This window comes from Cardiocondyla obscurior, linkage group LG10 (assembly GCF_019399895.1).
Source record: "Cardiocondyla obscurior isolate alpha-2009 linkage group LG10, Cobs3.1, whole genome shotgun sequence".
Lineage (NCBI taxonomy): Eukaryota > Metazoa > Arthropoda > Insecta > Hymenoptera > Formicidae > Cardiocondyla > Cardiocondyla obscurior.
Window position 1 is genome coordinate 1,363,634 of NC_091873.1, and position 17,414 is coordinate 1,381,047.

Genomic DNA, 17,414 nt, shown 5'->3' on the forward strand with positions numbered 1-17,414 from the left:
CCATGTTAAGGCTCTGCTAATTCACGTCTACTCGGATTAATGTTCGTACGGACGAAATTGCTGAAATTTCCCGTATATTCGCTATACCGCGTAATTCACTGCGAATTTCATGCCAGCTATTTCTGCATTTATATACCGTATACCGTGGCCGAGCAGGACTGTATCAAGAACGATCTAGCAACCGACACGTAAAATACGACGATAAAAGAGAATATAATTTTTTCTCACCGGATTATTCGTCTTATTATACATACTTATTTCATATCTGCGGTCATCTGTATAACTTCGGATAAACTATGTCCTTTATCGACATAAAATACTAGAATTAATCAACAAACGATTCTAATTAACCATACGTAAATTTTTACAGGACGGAAACGAGCTTAATAAAATTCAGGAATTAAATAACTAAGAAGTAAAAAAAATAATAACGATGTTTTAATAACTTCTAAATTCAATGTCTCGTACTAAATTTTCCCTTCGTTACTTACAATAATTTTCTTTCGATCGCGGTATTTAATAAAATCTTTTTCTTGGTGACAATCGAAAATGAACGGTTTTTAGTGGAAACCGAAGAATAATTCCGTTTCGTCCCTGCGGCCGGCGAAACGCTGCGGACTTTCTCATCGCGGCGATTCCATTTAAACCGAGTTTACGACGGGAACCAGGAACGTTTACCCGATGGACACACGAGCCCGGGCTTTATCACTCGTTAAGCCCATCGCGATTAGTGTCGCCGGTCCGGCCGGCCATCCGTCCGTCCCTCTTTCTCTCCGTTCTCTTCCGACTACGGAGGAAGTGCTTTTACGACCGGGATGGAGAGTGGGAACTCGCGGATAATAATTCCTACGACGGCGAGATACGTTTCGGGTAACCGGAAGTCCCGATACGAGCGCGCGCTAATGCGATATCGCGCGTGATAAGAGCTGCTGACCTCACGTTTCACGAATGTTTATTCACGGATCCCGACGAGCTTACTACCGAGACGTCGTGTGTGAAATTAGTCGTCCAGATTGTCCAAATCTGAAAATTCTTACGCGCTTTCATGTATCCCGAGAAAAAAAAAGAACACCGAAAATGATGAAGTATACATAAAATTATTTTTTCTATTTACTACAGAGTATCTATTTCAAACTTATGACCCGTGACGATATTATAAATTTTCGAAAACTTCAAAGATATGTAAAAAAAAAAAAAAAATATATAGAGAGCGGTTGACGCAAAAGAAGATTTTTGTCTATAACTTCCTTTTCTTTGTTACTTTTTGCGGAACGTAGTTTCGGAACTTTGGGCGAAGGGCCTAAAATGGCCTCATTATTTATGTATCCACGGAATCACAGGGTCGCTGGCGCCCGCTGAGGCGTACTGAGATTAGCAAAGACTAAGATTGCCTTCACTGGGATCACATCGGTGTCTCCGGCATCCCTTAGCGGCTCACCGTCCCGTTAGTGTAGCATGCAAGCTTGCCAAAATCGTTTCCATTAAGGGGAGAGACTCCGGCTTAATAAAGCACCGGTGAGAAACTCGAGACACGAGTGCGTGCAAAAGCTCTCCCCGCGGACTTAAAGAGGGGAGAGAGGGGGGGAAAAGTAAGAAGAGAGGCGGTGGCGGAAGAACTTACGAGGGTGGCTTGCCGGCGTCTTGAGGGTGACGGAGTTTTAGGTATCCCGTTACGTTCCCTTTCGGCGCCGACGGCGGCTCGAATTAAACGATCTCCGAGAGGAGTTCGTAACTTCTAACCAACGCGGGCCGGAGCCCGAAGGACGTAGGGCAACCCGATCGAGATCCCGTCTCGGCGGGAGGGTGGTTCGCAATCCGCCGCGGTTGTTATTACCAACGGTGACAGCGTCATATGTGTTTAACGGCGACTTTAAACGAGACATCGAGGGACTAAGAATACAAATTAGTTTATTAAATTAATTTATTAAGCCAAGAGTTTTGACTATTGTTCCTTAATAATGACGCTTATTAAAATCGTGGCACGTTCTTCGCAACTTTGTCCCTATTTTCAATAAAGCAAGAACGCGAATGAAATCGTCGGGAAACATGTGAGTCGTGAGAGATTGGGAAAAATTCCCTTGTGAAATTTTGATAACCACGAGGGTGCCAACTTTGTTTCTACATTTTGCGCGCGACCTTTGACAGAAACACGTCGCTCCTATTCGTTCTTTGCTCTCTATGTGTGGCAAAACTTTTGTATAGAATGATTTTTGATATTACGATAGAGAACGTGTTAAATATAAAAATTAACGCGACTGCTTTATTTCGTTCAGACTACGAGATTTTTCTTTTTTGTTCTCGCTTTGAAAGTTTACTTTTGTAAAATCGGATTTTGGTTTGTTTATTGAACAACAACGCATTCGATTTCACATTGCATCGTCCAGATGTCCGCGAACGAAAGGTTTGGGTCAGATCGAATATGAATCGGCGGTGCTTCAGACGACCTATCGAAATTTGAATCTGAATAGCCAGCCATTCGACTACACCACGTACTATTTCTCGTTCCACGTGAACGGTACAAAACCCGGCGGCGCGTTTTACCAGCGACGTAAATAATTGCGAACATTAAACCTTTATCCACGTCGTTTTTCAAGTGAACTGTTTTTTTTTTTTTTTTTCGCGAGACGGTCTTTGTGCTAAATTTTAATTCCTCAAAAAGAAAAAAAAAAGAAAAAATGAACGCACAGGAAAAAATAAATATTCGACGGAAGGAAACAAGAGAGCGAGTTAATAATCGCTTTCAACAGAATGCGCAAACGATGCTATTGTGGAAAACAAAATGGGCTGGACTGATAACGACGGAAACGAGAACCAATTTCTATGTAAAAAAAAAAAGATTAATAGACAATTTCAGCATTTCGCGATTCCGATTTCCGAATTTTGATTTATGTGCCGCTCGATATTCCGATAATTCCGAAACTAAGTTTCAGTGTAGAGCGGCATTATTATATATATATATTTTTTTTTTTTTAACTTTAATACGGAGCGCTTTAACTGTGTTTAAAAGAACTAAATTGTCTTCGCAAATGAACAAGTTTTACAACGAGTAAGCTTCGTCATTCGAACGAATGTTCTTTTGATTCCACGGCAGTTGAGAACTTTTGATTTAGACAATCTACCGACACTGCGAGGCGGCTAGTCGCGCTGAAAGAGAAATCGCCCGTCGTGATAGTTGCGCGAAAAAGAAGATGAGGAAGAAGACGGAGGGTCTTCGCGACAGCGACGGCTTCTGTCGAACGCGTTTCAACGCTGGACGTCGGAAGTACTTGTTCTTTCTGGCGACAGAGACGCGCGGCCGCAAGAAAAGCGCTGGAAACGAAGGGGAAAAAAGTCGTTCGGACGGCACGCATCCTTCTCGCCGCGGCGATATTGTGAGAAGCGGAGGGATGAAGGGCAGTCGGGGAAGAGACGGATCATTCCCCGGTGGAGAACTCCACCGGGTGCAGACGTTATTTCTAGATCGCGAAAACTTTTAATAGCTTTCTGATAGCTTATTGGTCGGGCTTGTAAATAATTTCATATCGCATTGAGCTTTTCCGACTCTTCCCCACTTTCTTTCGCGACCCCGCGCTATCATCGACCTTTCGACAGCACCGATGTTCAAAGGTTAAGATTCATATAAAGTGGCTCTTAAAATAAGTCGATCAATATCGTAAACGTTATACTTCATTCTCATCCGATATACATGGAATTGTCCAAAATGACGGCAGTATCTTTGACAAAGTAATTTTAACAAGATTCCGATTTGATACTTTCTTTTCCATTTCCTTTTTTTAAATTGCGATTAATTATTTCACGGTTTTATAATATTAACTGTTGCAAACTCCGGCGAAACTTAATTTCTCCGAATTTCTATTAGCACGAAAGTGTCTTACTCGTTTTTTTACATGCATCTCTGGTGCCGTCCCGATCGTTTACGCGCGATTCATTGGCGTATGCGCGATGCGTATGATAATAAAGTCAGTCTCGGTGCCGAACAGCGTCGTGAAAAGGCGCGCGCGATAAATTCGTCGCGCTTAACGGCCCGTAAATCTGCAGGGGCATCGGAAAACGGCGGACACCTACGCGCTATAATTTCCGCGCGTAACGCACCCGGGGAAAATCCTCGCCGTAAATAATATACGGGCGCGAGGGAACGGATGAAGACGCCCGTCGGCGCCGTACGCGTTTTAATTCCGACCCGTCGAGATTCTCTCCTCCCTTGTACGCGAACATTTATTGATATTTATGCTCGTTTTCGACGAAACGTCCCCCTCGACCCAGCACTCCTTTTTATCACATGCCTAGCATTCTCGCGCGTGATTTGCCTGCAACGAGTGTGTGCAACTCCATAGTTCTAACTTATTTTAATTGAGCTTAATTTTTTTTTTTTTTTAATAACCAAGATTCGTGGAAGTTATCGGAATATAGTCTTCGGTACTGACGGGTGAAAAGAGCCGAACAATGGCGAGGTTGAAAATTTTTCTGCTAATTCTCTCGTCTGTTCTTCGCCCACGATAGCGAGCAACGCTTCGCCACTTGGCGCGTATCCTATTTCCAGCCGTGCGAACAAATATCGCGGAGTCGTTGGCGTCGGTGTGGTCCACCAGGTTGAAGCCGAGCTAACCGGCTAGCCTCGAGGCCGCAAACGAGTCGCGCGAGCGGAGAAGAAGGCCTCTCCATCGTAGAATCGCCTCCGGCTAAGGGCGCGGGGAGTTTTCGTGAGGCGGAGGGAAGATTAACATAGAGATGAGGTCGCCTTGAGTCTTTTCCGCGAGAGTTATGTTCTCATGATCCCCGACGTTCCTTCGTTCCATCTACCTGGTGTACCGTAATCGCCTGCGCGGACATTATCCTGCGATCTCGACGATAAACAGCGGTGATGATTAATTACAAGCGAGACAGAGAACCGAAAAGTTGCCGAATTTTCGACATTCGTGGATACGAAAGTTAAATTGTTAATTTTCATAATTTTAATACGGTTTAATCGACGAGATTTATTCGATATTAACGTCACGCGGGAATAAAAAGGGAAAGTACGAAAAGGATCTGAGGTGAATCGTTCTAAAACATCGCTCGTAAAAGTAGAATCTTATTAAAACAATGCGAGTCGGCAAGTCGGTGACTGAGAAACACCCGGTACGTGTATGGAGAACGAGACATATACTAAGGATATGTACTTTAGAATGTATTATATAGAAATGAAGCGCATATGTTACGTAGCTGCATTACGCTGCATAAACCGTTAGCTCATGAGGCGCCCGTCGTATTCCTCTCGTCGCGAGTTCGTTGCAAGGACCGTGTTTAGATAAAGCAGACCCGAAGGACTGAGACAATCATAAACGAAAAGTGATGAAAAAATTTTGTCAAAACGAATGGGTGCATGAAATAATAAATATTCACCCAATTGCATAAATATACATTTACGAAGCAAAATTAATATAAACCTATTGCATTTTTCGTTATCAAGTAATTAACATTAACCGTCACCGTCGAAAAAGACAATAACGAAATTAATTACTGGCGGATTACGGAAATTACAATTTTGTAAATTAAGCTTTAGCATTTTTAACTCTCCAATGAATAATCAATGTAAAATTTAGTGCGAAATAAAGGACACTGTCAAAGTGATATTTAACGAAGTAGCTTGCTTGATAAACGCATTAATTGTTTAAATAATTAATTGTTAATTATCACGAGGTACGCGCCAGCGGAAAATTCTACAAAATACCTGCGAAGTGGGACAGCCGGCGAGATGATAACTCTAATAATTCGTAATTCAAAGCTTCTCATTATCAAACCGTGTGAATTAACTTCCTCCCGACAAGCGTGCGATTTTACAGCAACGCTGTGAGTTTATCCCTCTCCGCGCACACCGTTTACTATAGTAACACCATCGTTGTATAACAAACGTAATTTAAAACGTATACTCGTGCAAAAGTCTCAAGCATTCAAAAAAAAAAATGCATTTTATTCTTTTTCGCCGCCACCGAAGTGCATAGTGTTTCTCTTTTTTTCTTTTCTTTTTTTCACATTTATTCAGACTTTTCTACCTGCCGGTTTACGAGCCGATTTTGCGAAGAGGATGGCGCGCAGCGTCGCGGTGTTACTCATCGAGCCCTTTGTGAAACGTCTCTCCAATTGCCATCCCCTCGCCCTTCATCTCTCGACCCGTGCTCGCCCCGAAGTTACCGGTACACGCGTGATTGTATCACTGCTGATTGCATTACCGTTCTACCGACTGTTTGTAAACTGCAGTAATAACCTGCACTGATGCATTAGCCGTACGTACGGTGCGCCGCAAGCTCCGCCCTCTCCCTCTCGACTCTTTCTCCCTTCGGCCCTCGTTCCTTGCTCCTGCATTAATAGGGCTCGTATCACTTAACCGGGAGATACGAGCCGAGCAAGCGAGGCTAATGTTGATATAATGCGACAACTAGCTGGCCCGTTCGTTTCGCGCTACTGCACGCCGGAAACGCACGGCCGACGTGTGGGAAGGTAGAGCCACGACCACGCGCCTTTTTAATTGAGCGCGTGTGTCCGGGAGCGCGACAAAATAATCCTTGCTCGCTCTCCGATTAGATCGACGTCGTAAATAAAAAAAAAGCAGTTTAGATCTCGTGTAACTCATTAAGTAATAACACGTTATTGTTCTAGTGTTTATCTCTGCTGCTCACGAAAAGATCGAAAATTCTTGAAGAATTAGGAAATAAAATACGATTAATTTATAAAAAAATGTATCAGGTAGAATCTGGATCAATATTAATCTACAAATGCAAATATATAGAAATATATAGAAAAAAAAAAGAAATTAACGTTTTCCATTTTGCTTCAAAAGCGTGATCACGAACGGTAGAAACGGAGCGAGTCTTTTTCGAATTGAAATTATTCATACATCGTTTCGGTTCGAAGAACCTCCGCCTTTCTTTTCCTCTTTCGTTCTGGTTTTCTCTATTATACGCTCGCTAATGATGGTATTTGGCCAATTACCGACGGCGGCAGACTCATTCGACCTCGTGATTTCGGCGGAGCCCGGCGAACGGGATTAACGCCGTTGTTTGTCCCGGTTCCCACAAAATTGTTTTTTTGTTTCAGAGTATTTTTTCTTTTCTTTGCTTTTAAGGCAAAGAACCTCAAGGTTCATGTCGATTCGACCAAGACAGCCCGCTCAAATCCCGCGTGCTCTCGAAGTTTGTTTCGTGTATCTTGAGTGTCGTTGAGCGAATTAACGTCCAATTAAAGGAGTTTCTCGTTAGTGCAACGAGCGGGCGGATAGACGACGATGACACGGACGGCAGTTCTCATCTCCCGAGACGCCCGCTGACGTCTGTTGACACTTACGCGACTCATGTCTGCTGGTAGTTAAAATTTTCTCCCTTTCTCTCCCGCGTATTTCAATGCATGAGTTAATAATTTCATAGGCAAATGGAAAATTGAAACGATAGTACCGTGTTAATAATCTCAAGTGATATATGACTTTAAAAAAAGTAAGAGAGAAAATTTTTATATATTTTAACTTCAAAAGTTTATAGCTTTTAAAAATTAAATATAAATAGTTTTGATATTAATTTTATTGCGTCCTATATTATAACTCCAAAATGTATCGTAATCATAATAACTCGCATAAAAATGCATTGAATCGGCTTGAGAGAACTCGCTTAACTTATTTATGGCCGAGCTCTCTTAGACACGTGGGTGAATTACAATGCTACTTGCGTATCCGAACTCTATTCCGACAATCTGAAAGATTAAAAGTATAAGAGATTTTCTTTTCTCTCTCTCTCTCTCTCTCTTTTACTCTTTTCCTTTCTCGTGATAAAAACACGATTAACTCTAGATATACATTTCGCGGAAGTCAGGCCCGACTGAATTATTGCTGCGGGAGGAAAAGTCCGGGGTTATTTCCCCCGGCGCACTCGCTGCCTGAAGGTTTGCAGCCGACGATGTCGCTGTATCGGACGTCACGACGCGATAATGTAATTATAATTATTAACGCGGCGGCCGAAGTTTCCGCTTTCGAGAACGAGACGGCCTCGAATTCGCGAGATTGAGCTAACGCATTTAAATTCTCGAGAAGATCTCTCGAGATAAATCATCGTTCGCAATTTTGTTTTTAAAGAACTTATTAACAGATGTATTTAAATGAGGATGTCAGATGTGTAACTTTGATGAGGGAATAACGTCGACGAATTGAACGTCGCGATAGAATCTTTGAGAATTTAATAAAGAGGAAATTTTGCACGTTACTATATTTGACGTTCGCCGCAAAGTAAATTGATGATTAACAAGAGTAGATCTTAGAAATAAATCCATCGTAATAAACCAGCTCGATTTCACTCAAGAAGTCCCGGATCCGTTTTCCTGCTCTCGCGGAGATTTTTTTCGGAAACTTCCGGTCCGCGTCACCGCATCGCGAGATCCGCTTTTCTCCTCCTTTTTTTTTTTTTTTTTTTTTTAAACGATTAAAGAGCCGAAATTTCGCAGGGACGAAACTGGATTAACGCGAAACTCCCCCGCCGCAACGTTTTCAGCGGCGTTCGAGGTTAGTTCCGGGGCTAATCTGATTACTTAACGTCGGAACTTAACAAGAGCGCCGACGAAGTTTCCTCGATGCCCGCCCCCTCGGCAGCCTCCCTCCCTCCAAGCTCTCCTCTCGCGGGATTAAAATGACTTAATTTAAACTTCGTAACGCCGACACGGACGCCGCGCAAAACGACAATCCGGCGATTTTATCCTTCGCAAAGCCACCCGCGCCGCCCGCATTTAATGCAGGCTAATTCGACCCCCTGTATAAAGCTGCATAAAGAGGACCCACCCCTCGCTCCCGCGTCTTCGAAGTGATTACGAGGTTTGCGCTCTTCCCGGCCTTTCCTTTGGAAACTGAAGAAACCCGCTCGCACCATCTCGAAAATGTTCTTTCTTAATTTTACGCGGCTTAAAGCGGCCAGTAGCAAATTATTCTCTCGGCCGTTTTCTTTTCCGAGCACTATCAATGAATACGACACTTGTCTATACAACTATAATCTCTTATCTTAATTTCAACGGCATGCGGTTGTATCCGGAATGCAACTGGGCCGCTTTTTATTATTACGGTTTGTTCACGATTAAATTTTTTTTTTTTATTATATCATTATTTCAAATAAAATGGAGAGAAAGTGAATATATTGCGGAAAAATCAAAGCCAATCAGATCGGTTGAAAATGTCGGTGATGATAATTTCTCAGTTGCTTTTCGCAAGCCCTACAGGAAAATATACGTCAAGTCGAAAAGCGTGCGTTGGAGGAAATGATAAATGCCGGTGCGCGAGCACGTGACTGGGTCAGTCGGGGATTTTTCAGGACAGCGAAAGAGACCGGACAACGAAGAGGCTTTATCGTGACAAATGGCCGCGGGACGAAAATTTGCCTAATTAAAACGCGCCGCGGTCAACACAGCCGCGCATTCCTCCGCTCCGCACACGGCGAAGAGGGATTAATCCGCCCTTCTTTTCGCGTCGCTGGTACGACAAAGTTTAACCCTTATTCACTGCGCGGGATTAATGTGCTTTTATTTCGACAAAAAAGAGACGGAGAGAAATTACGAGATTGGATGCTTGTTTGTTCATTTCCTTCGTATCGCTTGAAAATATCACGTTTTCCTCCCCTAATTTTTTTTTTCTTCTCTCTCGTTGTACCAATCGTTTCGTTAATTTATTTTGTCAATATATTTCGTTATTATTAATTCTTTAAATAATTCTAATGCCTCGCCGTTGATTTGTCGAGGTTTAAGACATGTCCGCGCGATGTTATTTTTACGATACAGATCAGCGTCTCCGGGCGGCAATTTATTCCAGACCACAAAGAGATTCCTCTAAATAAACCCCGCGCGTTTAATACAATCGATCATGCACCAATAATCGCGACCACGCTGCTTCCCGTCTCACCGAGCCGTTTCTTCCGACTCGATAGCTTCTCGAGGACTCCGACGGGGACCAATCGGTGAGGAACGCCGCTCGATAAATCCCTTGGCAATTCCGGCACGCCGAAAAGAGCCGCGGCCAATCCCGTCCCCCAGCAGTCGATTCGCCCGCTCGGCCACTCGGAAAAAACATCCCACTTTGCGGTGTCCCCCCTCGGTTTACTCGTTTTCTTGCTCTTTCCTTTTTGATCGCCTTCACCTCTCTTTACCGCCCGCAAGCTCGAGGACCGGGCTGTGCTTGCGACGGAAACGCGAATCCCGACAATTGTATCGATTCCTCTTGAGACTCGAATTTTTATATTCTCTCCGCGGGACGCAATTATATTTTAATTGTATTTAAAATTATATGCCGGCGAAATGCAAATGTGCGTTAATAATTTCAAGCGCATTCGCATTTGTCGAATAAATGAGAAAGATAAATTTTTTATTTATTTTTAATTCGCATATAAAACAGAATGGCAGATGATATTTTTTTTGTTTTTGCAATCTTATAATATGATACGCGTTGCGTTTTGATAAATAATCCGAGACACGAAAGAAGTTAACGTTTATGTAAATGCGCGCGCGCGAAATAATTAATGACATAACTTTATAAATTTCTAGTTTGCCACGAGTGTACCCTACTCCTTCTCACTGTTTTATTTAAATTAAAACTACGCCGGACTGGCGGCAATTAATACGAAACTGAACAATTTAATTTGAAACTCCGTTTCTACTTGTGATTCATCATTTCGCGCCGGATATTATCTTCCACTTCATCTTCGCTTCAAAGTATGACAACCACGCTCGCGTAACTTTACAGGCGTACGTCTCCATTTTATTTTAACCGCCGGATTATTCATCTTAATTAAATCAAAAATACATCTAAATGAAAAGTCAAGTTCAAGATAAACCCGAGTAAAGAGACGACGCGTTATCTTTAATCGAGTCCTTCATCATGATTCGAATCTGTACTAATATTTTCCGTTCGTTACTCTTTAACGCTACTTTTAATATTATTTTTACGTATACATTTTACTTTTAATATATCATTAATCTCTTTCTAGTCTTAAATCTATAAAAATTATGAGACAAGTAGTTCAGGGTTAAAAAAAAGGGTCAACAATCGCGATTCAATTGGCACAAACGCGTACACAAGTCATGCGGCCGAGAGGTATTCTGGAAATTCCCTCTGGAAGAAAGACGAGCGCTGACTGGCGCGCGCAGAAGAGACCCGAGAGTGAGAGACGGGGTATGAGAATTAAATAAAAATCACGCGAATCGTAGATTTGGATTGCGCGCAGCCGGAAACGAGATGAGCACCGAGCTCGCCCGCTCGTTGGGGCTTGGTCCTCTCCGAGTCTGCATGCGAATGAGGGAAACGGCGCGGCGCGAGAACGAGGGGTCGGAAGAGACGCGTAGGGTAGGCGGGGAAAAGGAGGGAAGGGTTACAGTTTCTCGTCGCCGAAGCCAAGTCGAGCCAAGAAACGGAACGGAAGGAAGACTGCATTTATTAAACTGAGCGCAGACGTGCAGTTCTCTTTTCCCCCCGCATGCCTGTCTTCGTTCGCCTTTCACCCCGCGGAAACTACGAGCTTTCGCTAGGGCGATCCCTCCCACCCTCCGTCTCCTTTCGCCACTCTTTTCTCCAACCCTCCGCCCGTTCGTAATTCCTGGCCGCCGCTACTACCTCCGTGGAATGAGGTCGGTATGTGTAAAATAGTGCCCCGATACGCTCTTCATCACCGAGTCGCTTCTTCACCGCTCGCTTTATTTCTTCGTCTCGCTTTCTTTCGGTCCTTTTTATCTCCGCTTTACTCCCCCGTCCTTCGTACTTTTCCACGAGCGTGTTTCTCCTAGCTATTGTCAATACTCGCCGCTCGCATTTTTCGCTTTTCTTTTTCCTCCCCTGATCCTCTCTGTGTCTTTCCCCCTGATCACCTTATATCTTTTTCCCTCGTTGCTCCTTATTTTTCTCGCTTCTTTTTCCAGCGTTTCTTATACTTTTCCATCTTTTTATTGCCCGCTCCTATTTTCTTTTCTATCTCATCTTTCTTTCGGATCTTTTTATCTGATGCCAACTCAGTTTTACTTCTCCTTCCCGATTCTATTTATGTCGCTTCCTATATTTTTCAGTTCCTTTATTCTTTTTGTCTCTCGATCAGTCTCCCTTCATAAGTCCCGCCCTAATGTACCGCTTTTCTGAAGCAAATAGCGTCATGCACTAACACGACTGTTGAACGCGGGTGGTCCGGCCATGCTGTTGGTATTTAAACTCGTTCTACATCCATCGACGAGAATCATCATCGGTGAAAGCCGCCGGAAGTATCGATCGACCAGGCGATCGCGGATGACGAATATGCGCTGGGCGTATCGCACCCCTTGCTACTCCCTCCCTTTTCTCTTCCTCTTCCCCCCGCCCTCTCTCTCTCTCTCTCTCTCTCTCTCTCTCTCTCTCTCTCTCTCTCTGTGCAACGTATACCGGTAGTATGGCACCGTGTCGCGCGGGGGTGCGGGGGCGTGAGACAATTAATCAACCGGTACAATCGCGCGCACCTACTCGCGCGACTCAGCCGAGCCCCGTGACTGATTCATTATGAGACCTTAATTAAGTTCCCGGACATTAGCATACCGACCACGCCGCAACCCCCTTTCCCCGCCTTGCGCGCCCCTTATCATCTACTCCGTGCTCTTTTGCATTCTTTTGGCGCCACGTCTGATTTCCCGGAATTCGCGAGGATCGGCTGACCCTTGACGGGAATTAAAAAAAAAAAAACGATTTTATCGGGGATAATTATTTAAGTTAAACGAAAGTCTCGGCGTATTACAGCTGAGTCTTCCAAATGACAATATAATTTGAAAACGTCAAAGTTTTATTAAATTAACGCGTGCCATAAAAATTTTTTAGGGCGAGTAAGAAGCAAAGTGTTTTAAATGAGTTTATTTGAGAATTATTTTTGTGAGCCAATTGCATTCTACAAATGAAGAAAAAAATGTAATTGCGTTAGGGAAGGAAGAACGAAGGGTTTGAAAATAAACCCGGGAGTGTTCGTCTTATCTTATCACGTACCACATGGTCGCGGCAATTTTTTAAGCACATTTGATTAAAATCCGCCACGATTCCGTATATTAATACAATTTTTAGATAAACTTTTATTTGGGTACTTAAAAAAAATTTGTTACGAGTTAATTATTCCATCAAAGCCTATATTTTTATATAAATACTCATATATTTATTCGTAGGTATCCCTAATTATGTCGAATTGCTAAATTCCATATCGATTGCGAAAGGTTCTCGCGAAATAGTTGACTTTGAACTCTTGCTTCCGACGGAGTTTTCAATTAATGTCTCTATCAATGAGATTAATCAATGATCTTCTCGATTTTTCAGGACGCTGAGGTGGAGGATGGAGGAGTTGGAGACGTTGGAAAGCACGGAGTGCCCGGAGTGCCCCGGGCCGCCCCCTGAGTTCCGGTTACCACCGCCTCCCCGGCCGCCTTTCCTCACCGAGGGCACCTTCTGCTCGGAGTCGCCTCTCGCCGAGCTCGAAGACTGCGTCGCTATTCCGGTAAGTTCGCTCTCGATCTTTGCTTTTGATTCTTTTTATCATTTCGATTTAGCGCGACGCTGATAAAACTGATTATATGATCTTTGTCTTGGAATTTTGTTAACTTTTCGTCAAAGTCGCAATTGCAAAAATTTTTTTTCGTAAGACTGAACGTATCCGAGGCGTCGTTTGAATGAAATTTCTCGAGTTTCGAAAAGCGGATTAAATTAACTAAGCTAATCGATCGAAGCGAAATGTCATGTTTGTTAATTTCGTTCGGTAAAAATGCGAACGTAGTCAATTAATAGTGTCGTAATTATATTCAATGCTGGAACAAATCTGTGTATGAATTGTTTCGAAGCGGCTTTTACCCCGACGCGAATGATATTTCTGAGAACATGTTCGATAGTTCGATATGCGCGGAGTCATTGACCCGCATTAATTCGCAAATCTCCTTTGTCGAGAGACGTGCTCGCTAATTCTCTGTCGCGGCTCGCTACTTTGCGTCCGTAACTAACTCCATAATTCAGCATTCTTTCCGTGGCTTACATCGATCTTTCATACCAATCGATTTCGAGACACGGAAACAGTTACCGCTTTCACCGCCCGTTTAGGAAATATTTGCGCGCCGCGAGCCAGAATTCGGGGTTCGACGGTGAAAAGTTGCCGCGAGAATCGCGAGCTTGGCTCGAGTTTCGCGATTATTAAAATGCCGGACGCAAAAAATAAAAAACGGCGTAAAGTTCGGGGTCGCTCGACCACGCGCATATTTAACCGAACAAAAAATTATTACGTTAGATCCCCCCCTCAAGAAGATACCGATCTCTCGCTCCTCTAGCAAGCGCGGTCCACAAATTGCAGCCGCGCTTTCGGAATCATAAATCTGTAGAAATTATTTATTTTAATTGAATATTCACGAGCGCAGAGCCGCGATTGGCATCAATCGTCGCCGCAATTATTATATTTGGGAGGATATCAATAAATCAAACATACATTTGATGCGACGGATGGCATTTGCCGACCTAATTCCACTGACCCATTTTAAGCGTATCGCTCTGAAAGCACAATTTTGCGGTGTTAAATTCTTCTAATTATCCAACGCGTTCGTTACTCCACTATTAAAAACGTCGGACGAGCAAGAAGAGGTCCTCGTCCCGAAAAATAAAACTTTACCGCCAAGCAACGGGCGCTTAATTGCAAGTACAATCGTGGAAATTCGCGGGGCCCTTCTCTCCCTTTCGGGCAGATAAATTAGATATTCTGCTGTTATCTCTTTGATCCGCCAAGTGCGCGCAAGAACTGTCTTGAATAATAGAGTATCACGGAGAAACTGGAGAAGGCGGGGAGCAAAAAGACGCGCTGGAACGGCCGGGCGGAGAAGTTGAAGTTAATGTAAAATACATAAACGGAGCACTCGAGCAATTAAAGTAATCAGCATTCGCCGGGATTTTTCCATCTTATCAAAGCGCGCCGTGCTCGCCTCTTTTAATCTTCCTGGTATCAGCAGGACTCGCGTAATGTGTAACAGTCTGTACTCCTTCGGTAATTTATTGCCCGTCACGCTAGAAAGCTTTTATTGAGCTTTCATTGGGTATTGCGCCGAGATATCGTTACGTTTCCAATGGATGTCGATCTGGTCTGTTTCTTGCGAGTCTCTAATAATTTGTTACTCTCGCATTCGTGCGCACGACTCTAATTGTTAATGATAATAATAATTTTATTAACAACTGTTGTTAATATGCGACGCAAGTTTAGAATTTTTAGTTTTATTATTTTTTTCTAACATGAAATACGAGAATTTGAGTTACAAAGAGTTAAAGCGAGAGTCAGACTCGCGAGAAAAATATATTCGTTCCGCGATACCGATTATAGTTTCATGATTGTCCACGATTAAAAGCGATCTTGTTAAATCGCGGGAGAATGATTCCGCCGGAATTTTTTCGAACGAGAACCGAGACCCAGAAGAGATCCAATTGTGAAAATCCGAGAATCGTGCGCGGGACTGCTGCACGTAGAATAACCCTGCGTTACATCTTATCGCCGGTTAAATCGAGCGCGGATAAAAAGAGCGGCCGGCGCAGCTGGCGTTAAAAGCGAGCGGGTGGTAAGAATAATCGTCGCGACCGATGTAAATACAGGGAGGTCGCCGAGCGACACGAGAAAGTGCAGTTTCGGTATTGTCTAGCGGGGTGGCCAGTCAAAGAAAAAAGAAAAAAAAAAAAAAAACAAAGAAAGAAAAGGCGCATTTAACCCCGACGGGCGCCATCGCTCGCATCTCTTTCTTCTCGTCCTCTCCTTCGAACCCTCGCAGTCTCCCTCAGTTTCCTCATGCAGTCGCCTCTCGCACGACGATAAAAACGACACGAGGCTATTAATAGCGAACATGTGTCTCCGACCTTGTTGCAAGTCGCCCGACTATTATCGCCGATTTTACATCATTACAGATAATTGGAGACACATCGCTCTCCGCATCGCTCTTTAAACGAGTCTCCGTGCGAAAATATATACCGAGAAGTTAATACCGCGACCGCGAAATAATTTCGATCGCGTCATTTAACTGCTCGCTGTTGGTCGCGCGTTTGTAGAATGCCCTCGGCATCAAATGCAATCGATTTGACCGACGCGCGACGCTTTAAAAATGAAAGGCAACGATTTCGCTATCCGAGGTGCATTTGATTTCTTCACATTAAAACAACGCGGCTTTGTCAACGGGGGCATATACGATCGCCCGGAATTATTGATATCGTTTTAACGTAATATTGCCGAATGCTGCATCGATCATTCGTAACTTGGACGGTAGAATTATCGTGTCGAATAATTAATATCGCTGACGTCGTGGAACGGCGAGAGCACCCTCGAGAAATTCGTCGGAATGAAATTGATTCAGAATTGCAGTCGAAGCTATTGTCCGTAGTTTTGCTCGCCATTAAGTCGCGACCTAATAAAGACTGGCGAGCTTGCAGCGTGTTGACGAATTATTTTGACGTCAAGCCCGCGCGCTATAATCAAAATTAATTGCCCGCCGGATAATAAGACTCTCCGCCGTTTCCCGCCGTATCGCACTTAAACGGCACGAGACGCGCTCGCTAAATACGAACCGCGCGCAAGGATCCGATTGTTAATTATTTTCCATTGTCGTCGCTGAGTAATGGCGCAGCGTGAATTAACCGACCTGTACTTCGATCGTTCAACATCATCACCCAGTGCTCTTTCACTTTACAACGGGACGTTTCCGTTGAGTATAAAACTGACGCGTAAAAAAATATTGAGGAATAAAAACTTGGAGTTAGATGCTAATTTTGCTCAGCAGAGATTTAAATTTAGAACCGTCTTTTCTTTTATCTTTTTTTATTTTTTTACTTTTTTTTCTATTTATATGATAAGAGTGAATCGTAACCGCAAAACTAATCAAGCACGAGCTATAGGAAGCGTTCGATTGATTAAGTGTCTCGAAAAGTGAGCCTCTCATGCTTAATGAAATCTCACCGTTTATCTCTTCGCCGTTTCGCGGAGCAACGACTGAGTTTAGGGATCTCAGCCGAACGTATCGACGTGCTCTCCCTAACGCCGCGGCGCGTTTCACAGGTTCAACGTCGCCGGCGGATTAACGCGGAACGAACGACGTGCCGTTTATTTCGATGCACAATGCAGGCGAAGCGCTGTACGTGGCAAATGCACATGCAGGATGACGCGCCGCGCCGTGTAAATCCTCGCTGGTTTCGAGGGAGAAAGCCGCCGGTGGTGGTTTTTGCGCATTCTCGCGTCCGGCTTTACGGGGCGTTAAATGCATCGGGTAAGTCCTTAATTGAATTCTCGTCCCCGCAGTCGCGTTTCATTCTTTGCCCCCTTTGCGCTTCTAGCCGAAAACGCAGTCAGCGTTTCGCCCGTCCGTCGCTTCTTGAAATCGGGACGACGATAAAGACAATTGCGCAATTGCGTCTCGCGTACGTC

At 43.8% G+C, this 17,414-nt stretch overlaps 1 protein-coding gene across 4 annotated transcripts in view; it reads left to right on the forward strand.

The window, feature by feature from the left end:
- Nucleotides 1-17,414, forward strand: part of Pxb (pxb) — a 244,252-nt gene that overhangs the window by 156,429 nt on the left and 70,409 nt on the right. For all 4 annotated transcript variants that reach the window (XM_070662526.1, XM_070662528.1, XM_070662527.1 and 1 more), the window contains one exon: nucleotides 13,307-13,484. In XM_070662526.1, the coding sequence (XP_070518627.1) occupies nucleotides 13,307-13,484 (178 nt within the window). The remainder of the gene's footprint in view (nucleotides 1-13,306; nucleotides 13,485-17,414) is intronic.